This window comes from Mya arenaria, chromosome 6 (assembly GCF_026914265.1).
Source record: "Mya arenaria isolate MELC-2E11 chromosome 6, ASM2691426v1".
In the NCBI taxonomy this organism is placed as follows: Eukaryota; Metazoa; Mollusca; class Bivalvia; order Myida; family Myidae; genus Mya; species Mya arenaria.
In genome coordinates, this window is record NC_069127.1 from 64122263 (window position 1) to 64139522 (window position 17260).

Sequence of the window (17260 nt, forward strand, 5' to 3'; positions counted from 1 at the left end):
TGTGAACTCATACAAACATACAAGCATACTAAGAAAATATGACAGCCGATACAGCCGATACAGATCCAAAAATGTTAAAAAATGTCAAAATGTATATCAAGAATATCGTATGAGAAAAGGCTTGGGAAACGTTTTCGATGTTGTGAGTGGTGTGGTGGTTACGGTAACATTGACTATCTCTTACCGTGTGTTCGATCATTCCGCGTGTCCAAGCTGTTTTGATAAATACAAGGGCTTTTGTCCTGCTTGTTGGTATAACCATCCAGTAGCATGACCTTGTTTAGTTTGGTATTTGAAGGACGAACCATGTTATGACAACACGTGCTGTACCAAACTTAAACTTGTTGAAGAGCTCGGCAACAGCGACAACAGTGACTTTGATTGCAAAACCACGAAGCACTTCGACAGTTGTTTGCAAGGCGGTTTGTACCAAAGAGTTATTGAATGCTCAAATTACTAAAATATGCTAACAAAATAAAATGTATTTACTGTTCGTATTCTTATTGTTTACATCTAGTTGAAGTCACTAAAGCTCCAAGAACAACGTACTTGTTCTGACATAGTTATCATACGAGTAATGGTCATATAGTCATATATGTGCATATCGCTATGCATAACTCCTCAAACACATACAGAACTTGTCGTCAAATGCTTCAAAGTACGATACTTAAACAAAATAAAACATGAAATGAAGTAAAACAACCACAGAAGAATTTTACGATTTTCGGTACAAAATTGACCGTTCAGCAGCAGCTCTCCTGAGCTGATTAAACAAGGGAAAGTGTTGTCTGCCGCATTCATTTTGCGTTTTGGTACGGTTGAACCCATGTAAACAATACTCTTTTTGTGTGAGATTTTGGGATATTTTCTGTGTTTGAAGGTACGACTATGGTAGTTATAGTTTCTATAATGATTTTGTGATTGAATAATGCCAGGTTTATGCATATACAAGATAGTTAGTGATTTTACGAGGTTTGAAACATTTACATTTTCAGAAAATATTTCTACTTTCGATTTCGTTTTTCTGAAAATGAACACAACAAACATTTTTTTTCCTAATGTTTATCATCATAAAACGTTAGCAGTTAATACATAATAAAGATAGTTACTATTATTTTTAAGAGTGTATTTTTTTTATTTTCATATAAATGAACAGTTTGAATAAAAAAATAATGCAATTCGTGGAATGATATGACGAGATATGTATGACGTCATATTGCAGAATTCTCGCTGCATTCGGAGCTTCTCGGCCATTTTATCGAAAACAACCTCGGATGTATTTGGACGGTTTACATACTCAAAAAGTGGTACGTTTAAGTCCGCTGCAAGTAGATCGCGTAGTAATTTTATTTAGCAGTTAAACTTTGTGACATTACTCTTGGGATTCTTCAGTATGTTTGCAATAATACAATTCAATGGCAATCAATTTAAACTTAGATCAATAAATACAACTCTAAAACACTACATTTAATAAATGATATAATTCAAAATTTTACGAACTACTTCAACTATTGTACCTGCATACATTCGAGGTTTTTTTTAAAAAAATGGCCGAGAAGTTCCGAATGTTCTCGCTGTTCGCTGGTCGGCCATCTTGATTTTTTTTGTGAACTTGTAGCAACAATCACTGATTTTTAAAAAATGCTCAAATCCAGGTAAAACCTTACATTTTCAGGTTGATATGATCATACCATTTACAAAAATCTATACTGTTAATATGTTATGTCAAAGCATGTAGAGTTGAACAGCTCGAGAATATGAAAAAAATCAACTGTAAAAAAGTCATTTTTTCACTTTAATTTTTTTTTATTGACCTCAGTTTATAATTCCACCCTAGAATGTTTTTTCAGTGCAAAAGTCACTTCAGGCTGGTTGTATATGTATACACATCACTGACCTGTCCTGAAACTTGTATTTGACCCTGCAACTCCTCTTTATGCTGCTATGACGAATCGAAATGCGCCACCCCACGACAAAAATACCTGAAAATAGGCAAAACATTCATATTAGATGTTTATTAGATAAAAAAAATGTTCATTGCATTAGGATTTATATCAGCCAGGCGCGTAGCTGGGCCCTAACTGGGATTACGCACCATTCTATGGGGGGTTGGGGGCATTTCACATTATCTAAATGAGTCTACGTCATACCATAATATGCCGCATTAAAACAAAAATAACCTTAAAACTTTTGCAGCATTTGGAATTTATTTTTTCAACATGGACCGTCACTTAAACAAATACAATATATATATACTATGAGTTACTAGTAAATTTAATATTTGTCCGTAATGCAATACGAAACATGTAAATGAATATTGAAAAAATGGTCAGCCATATCTTGTCTTCACCGACCGCACAGTTGTTCTGTGACTATTACGTTCTAAAATCATAAAAGTGTACGTGTTGGCATCGTCACGGAGTCGAAAGTCTTGCAACAGAGCATACTTAGAAAAAAATGTCGTATAAGTTTGCGTGCAACCGATTAGGTCAATAATGATTTTCTGACTGTCAGAGGATTCATACTATAAAGTTTTCCTTTTAAGCCTACACGCGAAATAAAAGGGCTAGTCGTCGCTCCTTTCTTCTTGCAAACACATCTATCACCAAATCAATGTTTATATCTCGATCACGGTGAATTTTCATCAAACCAAGCCCAGATAATCTATCGGTGGTCATGGTTGGCCGTAGAAATGTCTTCACCCTTCTCATGGTGCTAAACGAACGTTCCGCAGTTGCGGTCAAATCTGGCATTGACAGTAAAATGTGGAGGCATGTTGATACGTTTGGGTATAAACATGTGTTTATTTGTGCTAATGTATCACCTATAGTGTTATGCACTAGGCCATCGCTATCGCACCTATTTCTCCAACGACACACTTCACGCTGGAACTCTTCCAGAGATTCCGCCGGTAGATCCCGCTCAAACGTGACATATATTGACTGCACTATGACATCATTCAGGTGACCGATTTCATTTGGAATCAGATACTGTGCATTGAACCTGTCGCCATCTTCAATTTGCCGGTCTGATAATTCCATCGAAAGGTGATAAACAAACGGTATATATAGGTTTCGTCGCCAGTACTCTGATATAGTGTCTGCAGGCGAATTATGTCGATGCTGCTGACAACGATTGTTGTATGCACTTGGGTGTGATGGTTCAATATTAACTATATGGGCCATGTGGACGGATTTGTTATATCTAAAGGGAATCCCATACTGCTGGATCGTTCGGTTTGGCTGCAACCTGTTGGGTTACCGTTCGCGCTTCTCTCACGGCTTCAACCAGATCACATGTTTTGTTCAGTAACATCTGGGATAACGACACCAAATCTGACAATACATGCTCGATAGCCACGAGACCAATGATGAAGCCGAACTTAGTGATCGCAGTTCTATATGCCCCGGCTTTGGCATCATCTTAGTGAAGGTTGAGGTCATCTAAGCTATCAACGATCGTCGTATACGAGCACTTGAAAGTGTTAAGTTCGTCAGCCCTTGCTGCCCATCGTGTTTCACAAAGCGACTGTAATTTGGTCCGATTTTCCATTTGTTCTCTGCTTACTTGATCATTCGCGGATGTTTCCTGAAAACGCAGCAGCCGTTTGCACGAGTAGTTAAACAGAAATGCTACTTCTTGAACGGTATTCATCATGTTTTTGGCAAGTGGCTCCTGGGACGCATGAATGATAGCCAGGTTTAGGCAGTGAGCTTTGCAGTGGGTGTACATTGCGTCAGGAATTATCTGGCGAATTCGCGCTTGAACACCACGGAACTTTCCCGACATGTTGGATGCGCCATCGTAGCCTGGTCCCCTCATTTTTACAATGTCTACACAGGCTTTTCTCCAATTTGCCAGGAATGCTTCGGACACAGATTCGCCGGTAGTTGCTTCACATTCTGTAAAGGATATGAAATCTTCCCTAACCGACTTTGTTGTATGGTCGAAGTACCTCAAACAGAGCGCCATTTGCTCCATAGTAGACGCGTCCATGGCTTCGTCTGCCATAAACCCAAAGAACGGGGCACTATTGCATATGCAAACAATTTCTTGACTGATTTGATCCCCGCATATTGTGATTACTAGTATTTCATTTTGTATTTCAGGTGAAGTGTACTTTGTTCTCGGGTCACCGTTCTCCAAATGATCACGCAACACAGAATTATATTTGGCTTGGTATTTCAATAGTGCTTTAAAGTTACTATCTGTATCTTCATGATCACGTAGAGCTAGATTTTGTTGACCACATAGGATAATTGTTTCAATTATGCCCTTTAGTATCTGTCTATTCTTGTTAACTAGGAGATCATGCGCACAAGAAACTGATTGTGCGATGTTCTTCTTCGTTCCAGACATAACTGCAGTGAAATTTTCAGCTGCCTCAAGCGAATCCGCATGTGTCTTGCACTTCATGTGAGCGGTGATGACCTTGCCTAAATTACTTGGATCGGTCGCTGATTGCGACACAAACGATCTCTTCTCAGATGCAAATAAATGGCACGGACCAGAGTACGCTCCGTCAGTAGACTTCGAATATCGTAGCCATGTGTTGTTCACAAACCAATGGGACTGTGTCTTTCGGAACTTTCCATTTATGCACCTGTATAATACAAAGTAGCATATGATTAAAGACGATGTAACACCTTATGTTATGACCTATGTCAGTGACAGTCAACCACGTCGCTTTCAAACGACTGCGCATTCTATTTTTTGATATTTTTATAGTTTGCTTTGTAATGGGTTCCGATACTTTTTAGCAATGAGATATACTGAATAAATTAATTATGCATATATAAATCAATATTCAAGTATGTTTTTACAACATTTACCAAACAAAAAATGACCGACCGACCATACGAACCCGCACGGAATTAAATCAAATCGATATTTCCTCAGAACCAGCCCAAACCACTCGGCTATCAATTTCAATGAATGTAAAGTTGATGTTTGTAATACATATGCAAAATCACCCATTCTATCGGAATTGTATACATGTTGTTGTTGTTTTTAAATTTCATCGATGTAGTTTCTGGCAGCATTTAATCTTAACTAATGTAAGGATACATTGAAAATAATACTAATGTAAGGATACATTGAGAATAATAATTTATAAAAAAAAACAGCATGTCACTAGCCTACTGATCTCGGAACAAACGTCTGAAATGTAATTTCATATTACATTTATTTACCTGCTAGGGAAAATAAATTGCTGCACAGTATCCCATTTTCTCGTTAAGAAACACATTCTGCCATTGTCACCGGTGATCTTCTCATGAAAACCATCTTGATATGGTGGTTCGTGATTGTTTAAAGGAGACGCCATTGTTTTTGAAAAAATCCCGCAACTTAAACAGAAGGGAGGGCACTCTTAGTTTAACGGGTTAATGTATATGATAAAATACAGAATTTTCCAGTATGTATTACCTCCCATGTTCAAAAAAGAAATACTATATGCCTAGGGCATCTACAATCAATATATTTATATGCTTCATGTGACAATTTGTTCATGTCTGATTTGTTCTGAACAATGCTCATGTTCACCCTTATCCCCCTTGGGGTCCGGTTTTTATTGCATATTTCGCGTTTTTGTTATTTTTATTTTTTGGAACTCTCAAAATATATTTTACGCACGTCAGTACGTGCGTAATCCTAGCTACGCGCCTTTCAGTTTTATATAAATACATATTAAACATGTCAACTGCTCAATAATGATATGATAATGCACTAAGAAATTGACAAGATTGTAAAGACACCACCAAACTTGAACTTAAGAAGACTTGTTAGCATTGAATATGTATTACTATTTTACATTATTTACAGAAAATAAAATTAAAAAGAAATTATTTTAAGCAAAGCTTTGTGATATGATTTATAATCAAAGAATGAAATGTGAAATTAGGTTAGTTAATTTCAATCAACTTGTATTATTTATGTGTAAAGAACTCCCTTATGTCTAAAATGATAATCTGGGAAAATAAACTATGTTTCTTAGCAAGCAGCATTAGTATACATTCAAGCATCTAAAACAAACTACATGCTTTTATCATATCATACAACTCAACAGTGAAACATGGGTTTGCAAGTGGGTGCGGGATGAGATGGGAGTGTTTAACTAGCACTGATAAATGTGCCAAAAAATTATTATGTAATGCTTTGCAACAAAAAATTATTGATGACTTTTGGTGTTTCTTTAAATTCTAATAAATATGTCTGCTATTATTTGAAACACACTCATTGACACTAGTGACAGCTTCTTCTGAAAATTAAAACAAACTCATGCATAATTTTCAACTTGCATTTGTTAACTTAGTTCTACACTTTAGATTGGGGTATAACATCTGAATTTACTGTTATTGGAACTTTTGTGTAAAAAGCCTAAACTAAGTTCAAAGGTCAGGTTAGTAAATTCATGGATTTTATTTTTTGTGCCATATAATTATTTATCTTTTGTCAGTACTAATTGCAAACTATCAAAAAGTACCAACAAATCAGCATTACAAATAGGATATAACTAATGCATACATGCAACCATTCAATAAAACGTCTTTGTACACGATAACAACAATGTCGTCCAGCAGATATCAATAGATTTTGAAATTATCGAGTAATATGCAGCATAAAATCTGATGCAAGATTGCTTGAACATTCACAATAAGCAGGTGCTCGGTTGGCAGGGGAGGTAATTTCATGCTTTCTTAACTCCCCTGTTATTGTCCTTGTAAATAAGCTGAATTCATGTATATTACGGTTGAATACGATATTCAAGTTGCTTAATTTAAATAGATAAAAGATTAATCTTTCTTAAAACCACAGAATGATCAGCGTATATGACCGTTTTCAATTAAACAGCGATTTGTTTATTTTTCTCTCGCTATTCTCCTTACTTAAAATCAGCCTTTTAATATTAAGTAGGTCATATAAGTCATACTAGGACTTTACCCGAAAAACTTATGCAAATGTTTCATTTGGTTAACTTTGTTTTCTTCGCATTTAAGCGTTTGAAATAGGCAATATTCTCGGATCAGGTTTTAGCGAGAACACCGATTGCGCAATAATTAACCTCGCACATGCGCGGTGGTTACAGTGAAGGTCGTTTTTCCAGCTTTTCGCGGTTAATATGACATGAATGTTAAACAAATTGGTCCCAGCTCGTTTTAGAATGTTTTTTGTCTAGATATGTTGAAAAAACAAAGTAAGCAGTGCTAATTCATGCCTTTTGTCTTGTTTATGTCACATTTTGAGTGATTTTAACTTTGTTTAGAGTTGACATGCAGACTAAACTGGCAGAAATAAGAAATGGCAAATGATGGATTTAGCTACAGCCTTCACTACAACTGGTTATTGTACAAGCGCGCTTTGCAGGTATGACAAGTTTCGGGTAATGTCTAAGTTCATAGCACTCGATCGCAAACTTTTATGTCATTATAATTAATGATGTAAAAAAACCGGTACATATTGTACCATGTAAGGTTGATAAACATCTACTATTTCTGTTAATAAAAAATAAGATATCTTACAACACACAAAACTAACTGGAAGTAGGAAAGAGCAGCAAAATGAAATTATCTTGGTGCTAAGTGTTTGATTCATTTAACATAGTTCAAACGTAGTTTCACTCTACTGCCTATCCCTACAAATTATACATGTTAATGCACCATATTTTGTGAGAAGGTTTACATAATGTTTTCAATGTGGAAGAAGTTTGATTGAGGACAAAAGTAAATTTGCTGATGTGGACAGTTTTATATGATGCTAAAACTGGAAATTATGACAACATTAAATATAAGTGCGGGGCTTCCACACGGCACTCACAAAACTGCTGTTAGTATCAATATATATGCAAAAAGCTACAGAAACATGCTCAGTAGCAAAAAGTTTATGTGAACCAAAAACTACCGATCACAGTCTTTGTAAAACTGGAAATTAGGACAACATTAAATGTAAGTGCGCGGACAATTCACATCCCTGACATTCACTTGTAAATTTCAGTATTGCCAAGACCGTCGGATTGGGCCGAACAACATTGGTGAAATCATTAGTCACCTAAAAATCGCAACCGGCAAGGAGTGCCAACAGCGCCAGGCAGTCGTTAACCTGCGGGACGAGCAGGAACTTCTGACACCTGAGGTATTGCCAACTTTTTCAACCTGACAATTTGAAAACTGCAAATGCTATTTTGTACACTTTGCATCACTAACAATGAACATTCTTCAGGACTATGAGATGTTCAAGAGTGCCCAGCCCATACAGGACTTGATCCAACGGTTCTTGGCGCGTCCGGATGGGCTTTTTGCCCAGAGGGCCGGTGTACTCATAGTTCTCATGAGTTTTGGGAATGGCGCTAGGATGAGTGCGTTTAGGAACCTGAAAGTAAATAATTTCAATAAAATTTCGGTATGTTTAAGACATGATTATGACTAAGCTCAAACTTCAGAAAACCTTAAGTCTCTTAAAACAGGAACATTAAACTATACCCACAATTTCTGTTTTATACAAATCCACTATAATTTGTATTTTGGCTAATTGAAATAAGCAACTTTTGCCTGTTAAGCTTGAGAAGTTGCAAGAAATTAGAGCTGGTACTATATATACAGAATGGGTCCTACATGATACAATAACAAAGTAGTAACAAAACACTTAATACGCTCATTACCAAATTTTACAAACAGATGATGTAATTGATGTAATAAAGATGGTCTGCTCATGGCGTTCCAATACTGTTCTAGTACTTGTGTTGAGCAGTGTTCACAGGTTGTTGACATGAAATTTCATACATGTTCTGAGATGACCCAATGTAGAATATAAGGCTGTATAAGCAATATCAGGTCTACCCTAACAGCCTAATTACATAAAACATTCTTTAAGATAATTTAGCATGTATAACATAAAAATAATTGCTTTTAAATAATCAGGGAACAGAGGTCATGCGAGCCGTCAACAGGGAGGGCTATTTTACGTATGCGGTCGCTGACCACAAAACATCGGCAACACATGGGCCCTGTTTTGTGACCGTTTATAAAACAATACACAGCGCCCTGGCCAGTTACGTTGCTTCAGTGCAGATGAAGTTTGGGTATGATTAAAATCAACACATATAACAAACATTAATCTTGAGTGATATATTAAGTAGTCATGTTTCAATGATCTATCATAATCGAAAATTGATTGGTTGGGTCTTAAATCGGCGACAATCGATTGTTTTTGGCTAAAATCGATCACTGAAAAAAAATAATGAAAAAAATATTAGTAAGTGTTCAGATGTTATCTTTAACAAAATGGCTGATAAAAGCCACAATGAGCAAGAAAATTAACTATTTTTTATACAACAACACTTAATAACTTCAATCATAGACATGATGTATATGCATATAATGATTAAGAGTCTAATACTGAACATGAATAAACTAAGAATTCAGGTACTATGTAGTATTTTAAACAAGATGGCCCTGAAGGCCCTGAATCGCTCACCTGATCCAATAAAGATCATCAACAATAACATTATGATCAAGTTCCATGAACATATTTTCATAAATGTGGCCTCCAGTGTTAAAATACTTTTCCTATTATTTAACCTGGTGACCTGGTTTTTGACCGCACATGACCCAGATTCAAACTTGGCCTAGAGCTAATCAATATAATCATTCTGACTAAGTTTAATAGACATACAATTATAAATGTGACCTCTAGAGTGCTAACAATCTTTTCCTATGATTTGACATAATGACCTAGATTTTGACCGCACATGACTCAGAATTAAACTTGACTCAGAGATTACTAATATAAACATTCTGACCAACTTTCATAAAGAAACATTTATAAATGTGACCTCTAGAGTGTTAAAAAGCTTTTCCTTAAATTTGACCTGGTGACCTAGTTTTTTGACCGCATATGATCCAGATTCAAACTTGGCCTAGAGCTAATCAATATAAACATTCCATCATAAATGTGACCTCTAGAGTGCTAACAAGCTTTTCCTATGAGTTGACCTAATGACCTAGTTTTTTACCACAATTGACCTAGATTTAAACTTGACTTAGAGTTTACTAATATAAACATTCTGACCAACTGTCATTAAGATGCAGTTATAAATGTGACCTCTAGAGTGTTAGCAAGTTTTTTCTTAGATTTGACCTGGTGACCTAGTTTTTGACTGCACATGACCCAGATTTAAAAAATTGGCCTAGAGGTAATCAATATAAACATTCTGACCAAGATTCCCGATGATACAGTCATAAATGTGACCTCTAGAGTGCTAACAAGCTTTTCCTATGATTTGACCTGATGACCTAGTGTTTGACCGCACATGACCTAGTTTTTAACTTGACTTGGAGATAATAATTGTAAACATTCTGACCAACTTTCATGAAAAAACCTTTATAAATGTGACCTCTAGACTATAAACAAGCTTTTCCTTTAATTTGACCTTGTGACCTAGTTGTTGACCGCACATGAACCAGATTCGAACTTGGCCGAGAGCTAATTAATATAAACATTCTGACTAAGTTTCTGAACATACAGTCATAAATGTGACCTCTAGAGTGCTAACAAGCTTTTCCTATGATTTTACCTGGTGACCTAATTATACCTGGTGACCCAGATTCGAACTTGGCCTAGAGCTAATTAATATAAACATTCTGACTAAGTTTCTGAACATACAGTCATAAATATGACCTCTAGAGTGCTAACAAGCTTTTCCTATGATTTTATCTGGTGATCCAGTTTTTGAACGCACATGACCCAGATTTAAACTTGAAATTTAAAAAAATTATTATTATAAACATTCTGACCAACTTTCATGAAGATACAGTCATAAATGAGACCTCTAGAGTGTTAACAAGATTTTCCTTCAATTTGACCTGGTGACCTAGTTTTTAACCCCAGATGACCCAATAACAAACTCATCCAAAATTTTATTGAGGGTAACATTCTGACCAAGTTTCATTAATATGGTGCCCAAATTGTGACCTCTAGAGTGTTAACAGTCAAATTGTTGACGACGGACGACGACGACGGAAACGTGCCACGGTGAGCTAAAAAAACGATTGTTCTATCGATAATCGGTTATTTGAGTGGAACCAATTATCGATAGTGATATTGGAACTGATTCCCAACACTACCTTGAAGTACTTACTGAAAAATGAATACAGAAAAATATGAATTACTGATAACAAGAATTGTTTAAGGAATTTAGTGCGGGATTAATGTAATTATCAGGGTATGAATGCAATTGAGGTGGTTAAAGTGTGTGGAGCCAGAAGGTTGGTGTGGAGAGGTGGTCAACTATTTTCAAAAGGTTGAAAACACATGAAGCACTTTCTTTTCAGAGTCCCCCTCAGTGAGCCCGTGTTCAGGGAGAACAACTGGGCCATTCCGAAGTCCTCCTCCGTGCTGGCTCAAAATTTCAGCAGGGCCTGGAAAATGTAAGTTTGTGCAATATACCCTAACTTTTGAACATTACCTATTCAGGTGATGCGAATGTGTGGTTAAGCGGTCTGGTAGTTCAGTCGGTAGAGCACTCGCCCTGACAGTGAAGGGTCCCGGTTTAGAGCCCAGGTCCGGCAGCATTCTTTTTTTCGCCCTGTGACAAAAACAATGTTGTTAATTTGTTGTTTGATGTTATAAAACAGTTTTACATTTTTTCAGATCTAGAAGCAGGAAAGACTTCACACTGACAAAGTCAAGAAAGATGCATGTGGTGGAGGGAAGGTCCCGTTTCCCAGAGCGGAAGGAGCAGCTTGCTGTGCTGATGTCCCACCGGCCAAGCACTGGGGACCGTTTTTATGACGTCAGAAGTAAAAGGTCCATCTCCATGGCCACCAGCATGTTGCTGCAGGGAGCAATGAAAAAAGATATATTGAATTGAAACCTGGCATAAACTGTCATATTATAGAAAAACAATAACACTTACGCAATTACAAATTCCACAATTCTCATTCATGATTACATATTTAGCCATTCTTGTTTCAGCACCCGAACATTCACCCGCAAATCCAGAGCATTCGATGGCTGTGGCCAGAGAACCAAGTAAACTACTTGAATATTTTGATCAATTAAATGATCAATAACAATAAATTACCGGAAAACATTAAGCACAACAAAGTCTAGGCTATTATAACAAGTAAGGCCAGTACTTGACAGTTTTCTCAATAAGAACTTTTGAAAACTAAATGAATTATAAATAGAATAAGTAGCAGCTGGTCGGTTACTTTACATTTTGAGACGGTTAAACTGAAACTTATTGAGAACCCTGATTTATGAATAAAAAGCAATACAATAATGTATGAACCAATTAATACAGTTACAAAATCCACAATTCTCATTCATGATTACATCTTTAGCCATACTTGTTTCAGCACCAGAAGATTCTGCATCCGTATGCATGGAGTCGTCCCCCGCTAACCCTAACCCAGAGACTTCACCCATTGATTTGCCCGCACCTGGTAAATTATTTTAATATTTTTATCAATTACCTGAACACAATAAGCACAACCAAGTCAATGCTTATTATAACAAGTGAGGCCAGAACTTGACAGTGTTCTCTATAAGAACTTTTGAAAACTAAATGAATTATAAATAGAATAAGTAGCAGCTGGTCGGTTACTTTACATTTTGAGACGGTTAAACTGAAACTTATTGAGAACCCTGACTTTATGAATAAAAAGCAATACAATAATGTATGAACCAATTAATAAAGTTACAAATTCAACAATTCTCATTCATGATTACATCTTTAGCCATACTTGTTTCAGCATCAGAAGATTCTGCATCCGTATGCATGGAGTCGCCCTCCGCTAACCCTAACCTAGTAGAGACGGCCACTTCACCCATTGATTTGCCCGCACCTGGTAAATTATTTTAATATTTTTATCAATAACAATCAATTACCTGAACACAATTAGCACAACCAAGTCAGGGCTTATTATAACAAGTGAGGCCAGAACTTAACGAAATAAAAAGCAATACAATAATGCCTGAACCTATTATATCCACAATATAGTCCAAATAATTGTACGTTGACGGATATTTTTTAGATTTTTGATATGGTAAATCCTTCACGTACAAATTGTTTAGTATCAAAAGTGGGTAGTTGTTCCGATCAGGATTCCGGGCAAAAGCATATAGCGTCTATAAAATATCATTAAAACAAGAAATATTACCAGATAATGTTATTTTATATTAGTTCCGTACACAAAAAATAAATATCCAACTTATAATTATGAGTTTGACAGGGCACAGTTTTAAATCGCTCGGAACATTTCGGACAAGACCGAGTTGTTACGATTGTATAACGAGGTCTATCACAAAGCTTTGTCGGAGGAGGCCGAGTTATTATGATTGTGGATTGAGTTGTTCCCCTTTTGCATAATTGTTGTCTGTGTCAGTCAATTTCGTTTTATTGGAAAGGTAAACAACTTGTTTTAATGCATTAAATGCTTGTTTAGTGCAAAACAACATTTCACCTACATGGTAAAATATAAATATAACTCTTTATGATCAATTTTAACCATAAAATACTTCACTTAAAACAATTTCAATTTTTAAAACACCCCCGTTTTTTGCACATTCCCGTTAAGACGTTAGGGATTGAAAGAATCCCGTATAACACGTCTATTATTATAGACTAATCCACAATAATGCGTGTTTAAGGATGTTTAATAATATTTGGATATTCGTTTTGTTCCCTAGACGCCAGAAGTCAACTAAGCCATACAAATTAAAATATATTCCATTACCCCTCTTGTTGTATAAATGTATCATTATGTTGAAGCTTTTTGGCAACTCGACACTTCTTGTTCGATAGTCCTCAGTAGGCCCGTCGTCAACGGGGAAGGACAAATTCTACAAGTCTCATTCATGATTACATCTTTAACCATACTTAATTCAGAACCAGACATGAAATGGGTATTGGATGAGTCGGAGGAGGATGAATGGCACCTCCAGCTGGAAGCGGACTACATCCCACCATCGGATCTTCCTGATTCTGGTTAAAAAAATCCATTAACATTTAATTAACTAAAAACAATTAGCTTAACATTTAATTAACGAAAAACAATTAGCTTAACAAACTAAGGGCTGTACTAACTAGAAACTAATAAAGCCATTTATTAATGAAATAAAAAAAACAATCATAATCAAGAGAGCTTGGTTATTGTGTTGGCGTTAATAAATAGCGATGCCACAGAGTAAGAAGATATGTACCGGTATTGGCGGTCACGTGGCAGGTGCTCTCGGCGGTCACCTGCCATATTTCTCCTCATTTTCTTTTTTAATCGTGGCAGCAACCTCAATAATGCTGATTGAATACGAAGCGAAACAGGCTTCCCTAATGAACTCATGAAGTGATCAGTTATATACAAAAACACTGAAATTAAAAATTGCAAAAGTGAACAACCACATCCTTCCATCAGAAGCCGACATTAATTGGCGGAAATTCAAATTAATTACCCGCAAGTTGAGATTTACCAAAAAGAAAATTCACCAAAAACCTTCTTCACGCCGAAAAGCTTCAACATAATGATACATTTATACAAATAAGACTCAGCCTCTCCTGGAAATATCAACATGTTAAAAACACCAAACCTCTTAATTTAAGACATGGCACAATGTTTAACGTTTGAAAAAGAACAATGGAAAATATGCTTGTATTATCATTAGGATTTACTGACACATCATATAGACGTCTTACCTTACCCTTTCATTACCCAGACTTCCCCATGGAGGTGGTGTTGAGAGGTGGTGACGAGGCTGGGGCGCCAGTTAAATGTGGTAAGAAAGTACTACGGCGTAGTTTATGATATTTCATTATTGTCATTTATCACAACAATTGAAAAACGTCCAATTTAGAAAGCATAAAAAGAAAATGGGAATCGTGTTTATTAATTTTCCAAATGAGCTAATGTTGTTTGTGTTAAGAATCCAAATGAAGACTTATTTACGTTTACTTATTATGTTATTGTTTCAATCATTGTTTTGCATTATATAAACTGTGTAACATGTCATACCAACATGACCCATGATTGGAAATAAAATTTTAGGACTTAGTCTGCTAGTTATATGCATGGTTTAAATGTTTTTGTAATTCTTTCAAGAAAATATGTACTGTAGAAGATTCTTTTTCATTTAAATTTAGACAAAAAGCAATTTACTTTTCTTTCAAAAGAAACAACAACTGAGGGACCGGCACTCATAAAAAAGAAAGTCAAATCGAAGCCAATGCAGGAGAAGTTTCTGTTGGGTCTGTTGTGACCGTACATCACCTTGGCGATGAACGCTAAGCTCGAACGGTAAGTATTTTCAGTACCTGTTCAATATCGTTTTCAATTACTCTTTATATTTTTCAGATAATAGCACAGTTTAATAGACAACCATAGTTTTGGACACTAAGTTAGTGCTAAGACTTTTTCACAGCTGCTGTATAATATGTTGAGTAATAGCATATTGTATAATGATCGTATAATGATAAGAAACGTTTAAACAAAATGTTTGTTGCAGTACACCCACCGCGTTAACCGTTCGGCTGCAGAAGGGTGAGCGACTTCCGAGCAAGTCAGTGAAGCAAGTGATTGACAAACTTCGGAACGCAATTCGAGCCAGCCTGCTGAATATATGCATAGAACAGAACATTCAATTTAAATTTAAATCCAATAGTTTATATTGTATGTGTGTGTGTGTGTGTGTGTGTGTGTGTGTGCGTGTGCGTGTGTGCGTGTGTGTGTATTGTATGCATAGTCACACCTAGTAAACGATTAGTGAACCCTAATATTTATGTTATTGTTTCAATCCTTTTCTGTAAAAATATTGAGCTCTACCCCCCTCCCCCAGCCATCCCTAAAAAAAGGCTCCTCACGAATCTTGTTTGTAATTAGGAATATAACCCCGAACAAACCCGACTATGTTTTATTTTAGCTTCAATAAATATAAAAGTTCAACATGTTTGGGCAATTAATACATGTGCCCTCAATTCTTGGTGAAACAGCTGCACGCACCTATTGCTGTAAATACTACCATTACTTCTGCTATTGCCATTGTCACCGCAACCGCCACAACACCAACACAACCACAACCAACACCGATAATGATGATGATGTTGCTTGATGATGTAAACACTTGCCGCCAGCTAGAAGCGCCGGATGTCAGTTTATTTGTAGATGTTGAACACAAACTATTAACGACAGAGTGTTCTGTGCATCTCCTAGTGAACAAACGAATACGCAGACCATTTTATAAAACACTGGTCAATTTTCGTGTCGTTTTACCTGTGGGGATTTTACGTTATGGCCAAAGTATGGCTAATTTATGTGGCTCAAAACAATAACATCATACTCCATTTATTCATTATGTCTGATTTTCTTAAGAAAACATTCTTTCTAGAAGTATTTATGCACACTAAAAACAAATATGAAAACATATTTAAGATATCTATTTTCCAACGGCCGGGGGCTCCCACCCAGTGCATGTGTATAATTTTCCGCTGCATTGTTTTGAGGTATTTTTTATAAGAATATTGACTAATGTTTCGTTTTATTATATTAATCAATTTGATTCTAGTATTATAAAGGGCGTTTGACTGAAACAGTTCTTTTAAATAACCATCACAAAGACAAAAAGTTGGGGCCCAAGGCTTTGGAAGCACTATTCCCGATTTTCTAACCCTAAGTATTTCAAGTTAGATTTCCACATTTTTAAGAATGTTCTCATCTTTCAATCATATTATTTGATGCATATTTAGTTAAACAACATTAATATATATGTGTTATGGCAAAATTTGAGTCCTTAGTAATGAAAAATAGCGAAACTATTGCACTTTTACTCTCAACGTAAATTATTCCCTATATTAATTAAGGAAAACGTAAATCCATACGACTATTAAACTTGCAGTTACCTGTATAGTATGGAATTCAATTTTATTTTTTGGTAAAGATGTATATCAGATGAGTATTTTGTTCTATACGTTTTTCTTTATTCCTTTTAGAAAGTGTGGAATTAACGTTCAAAATACCCCACCCACTTTAAAAAAAAATCAAACATTTAAAAAAAAGAGCTCAATATCTTCAAAATATTTCACATGTTTACAAAATGCTTACTTTTAACGTTGTTTATCATTTAAAAAGGTTAAATGGGAAAATGAAGGAAGAAAAAAAGGAATACAATGAAAAAACATATAAAAAAAAAAGATTTCCCCTCCCAAAACCGTCCCTTTGACGTACGTTTTGGCAACGTTTTAATGACGTATTAGTAATGGTTTATATTTTTAGAA

The 17260-nt window shown here is 35.8% G+C and overlaps 2 protein-coding genes across 5 annotated transcripts; one reads left to right on the top strand and one right to left on the bottom strand.

Annotated features, from left to right (window-relative positions):
* The first annotated feature begins 790 nt into the window (after window positions 1-790).
* LOC128239282 (uncharacterized) lies at window positions 791-15798 on the top strand. Of its 4 annotated transcripts, XM_052955857.1 has the most exons (14): window positions 791-880; window positions 7265-7365; window positions 7993-8130; window positions 8218-8373; window positions 8916-9076; window positions 11328-11423; window positions 11647-11795; window positions 11971-12027; window positions 12357-12443; window positions 12753-12848; window positions 13889-13987; window positions 14710-14769; window positions 15164-15287; window positions 15496-15798. In XM_052955857.1, exons 2-13 carry the CDS (start codon window positions 7300-7302, stop codon window positions 15247-15249), a joined length of 1251 nt encoding a protein of 416 aa, XP_052811817.1. In that variant the 5' UTR covers window positions 791-880; window positions 7265-7299; the 3' UTR covers window positions 15250-15287; window positions 15496-15798. The 4 variants fall into 4 exon arrangements, with proteins under 4 accessions (XP_052811817.1, XP_052811818.1, XP_052811819.1 ...); XM_052955858.1 differs by lacking the exon at window positions 13889-13987; XM_052955859.1 differs by lacking the exon at window positions 8218-8373.
* On the bottom strand, window positions 3424-3972 carry LOC128237964 (zinc finger MYM-type protein 1-like). Its single transcript, XM_052953539.1, has one exon. The coding sequence runs from the start codon at window positions 3970-3972 to the stop codon at window positions 3424-3426; it is 549 nt and encodes a 182-aa protein (XP_052809499.1).
* Window positions 15799-17260: the final 1462 nt, after the last annotated feature.

Excerpts from the sequence above, each read along its gene's own strand:
- LOC128239282 (XM_052955857.1), top strand. The coding sequence starts at position 7,300 with ATGGCAAATGATGGATTTAGCTACAGCCTTCACTACAACTGGTTATTG. Across the intron at positions 7,366-7,992 it reads TGTACAAGCGCGCTTTGCAG|TATTGCCAAGACCGTCGGAT; the intron begins GTATGACAAGTT and ends TGTAAATTTCAG. Across the intron at positions 14,770-15,163 it reads TGGGGCGCCAGTTAAATGTG|AAACAACAACTGAGGGACCG; the intron begins GTAAGAAAGTAC and ends TTCTTTCAAAAG.
- LOC128237964 (XM_052953539.1), bottom strand. The coding sequence starts at position 3,972 with ATGGCGCTCTGTTTGAGGTACTTCGACCATACAACAAAGTCGGTTAGG.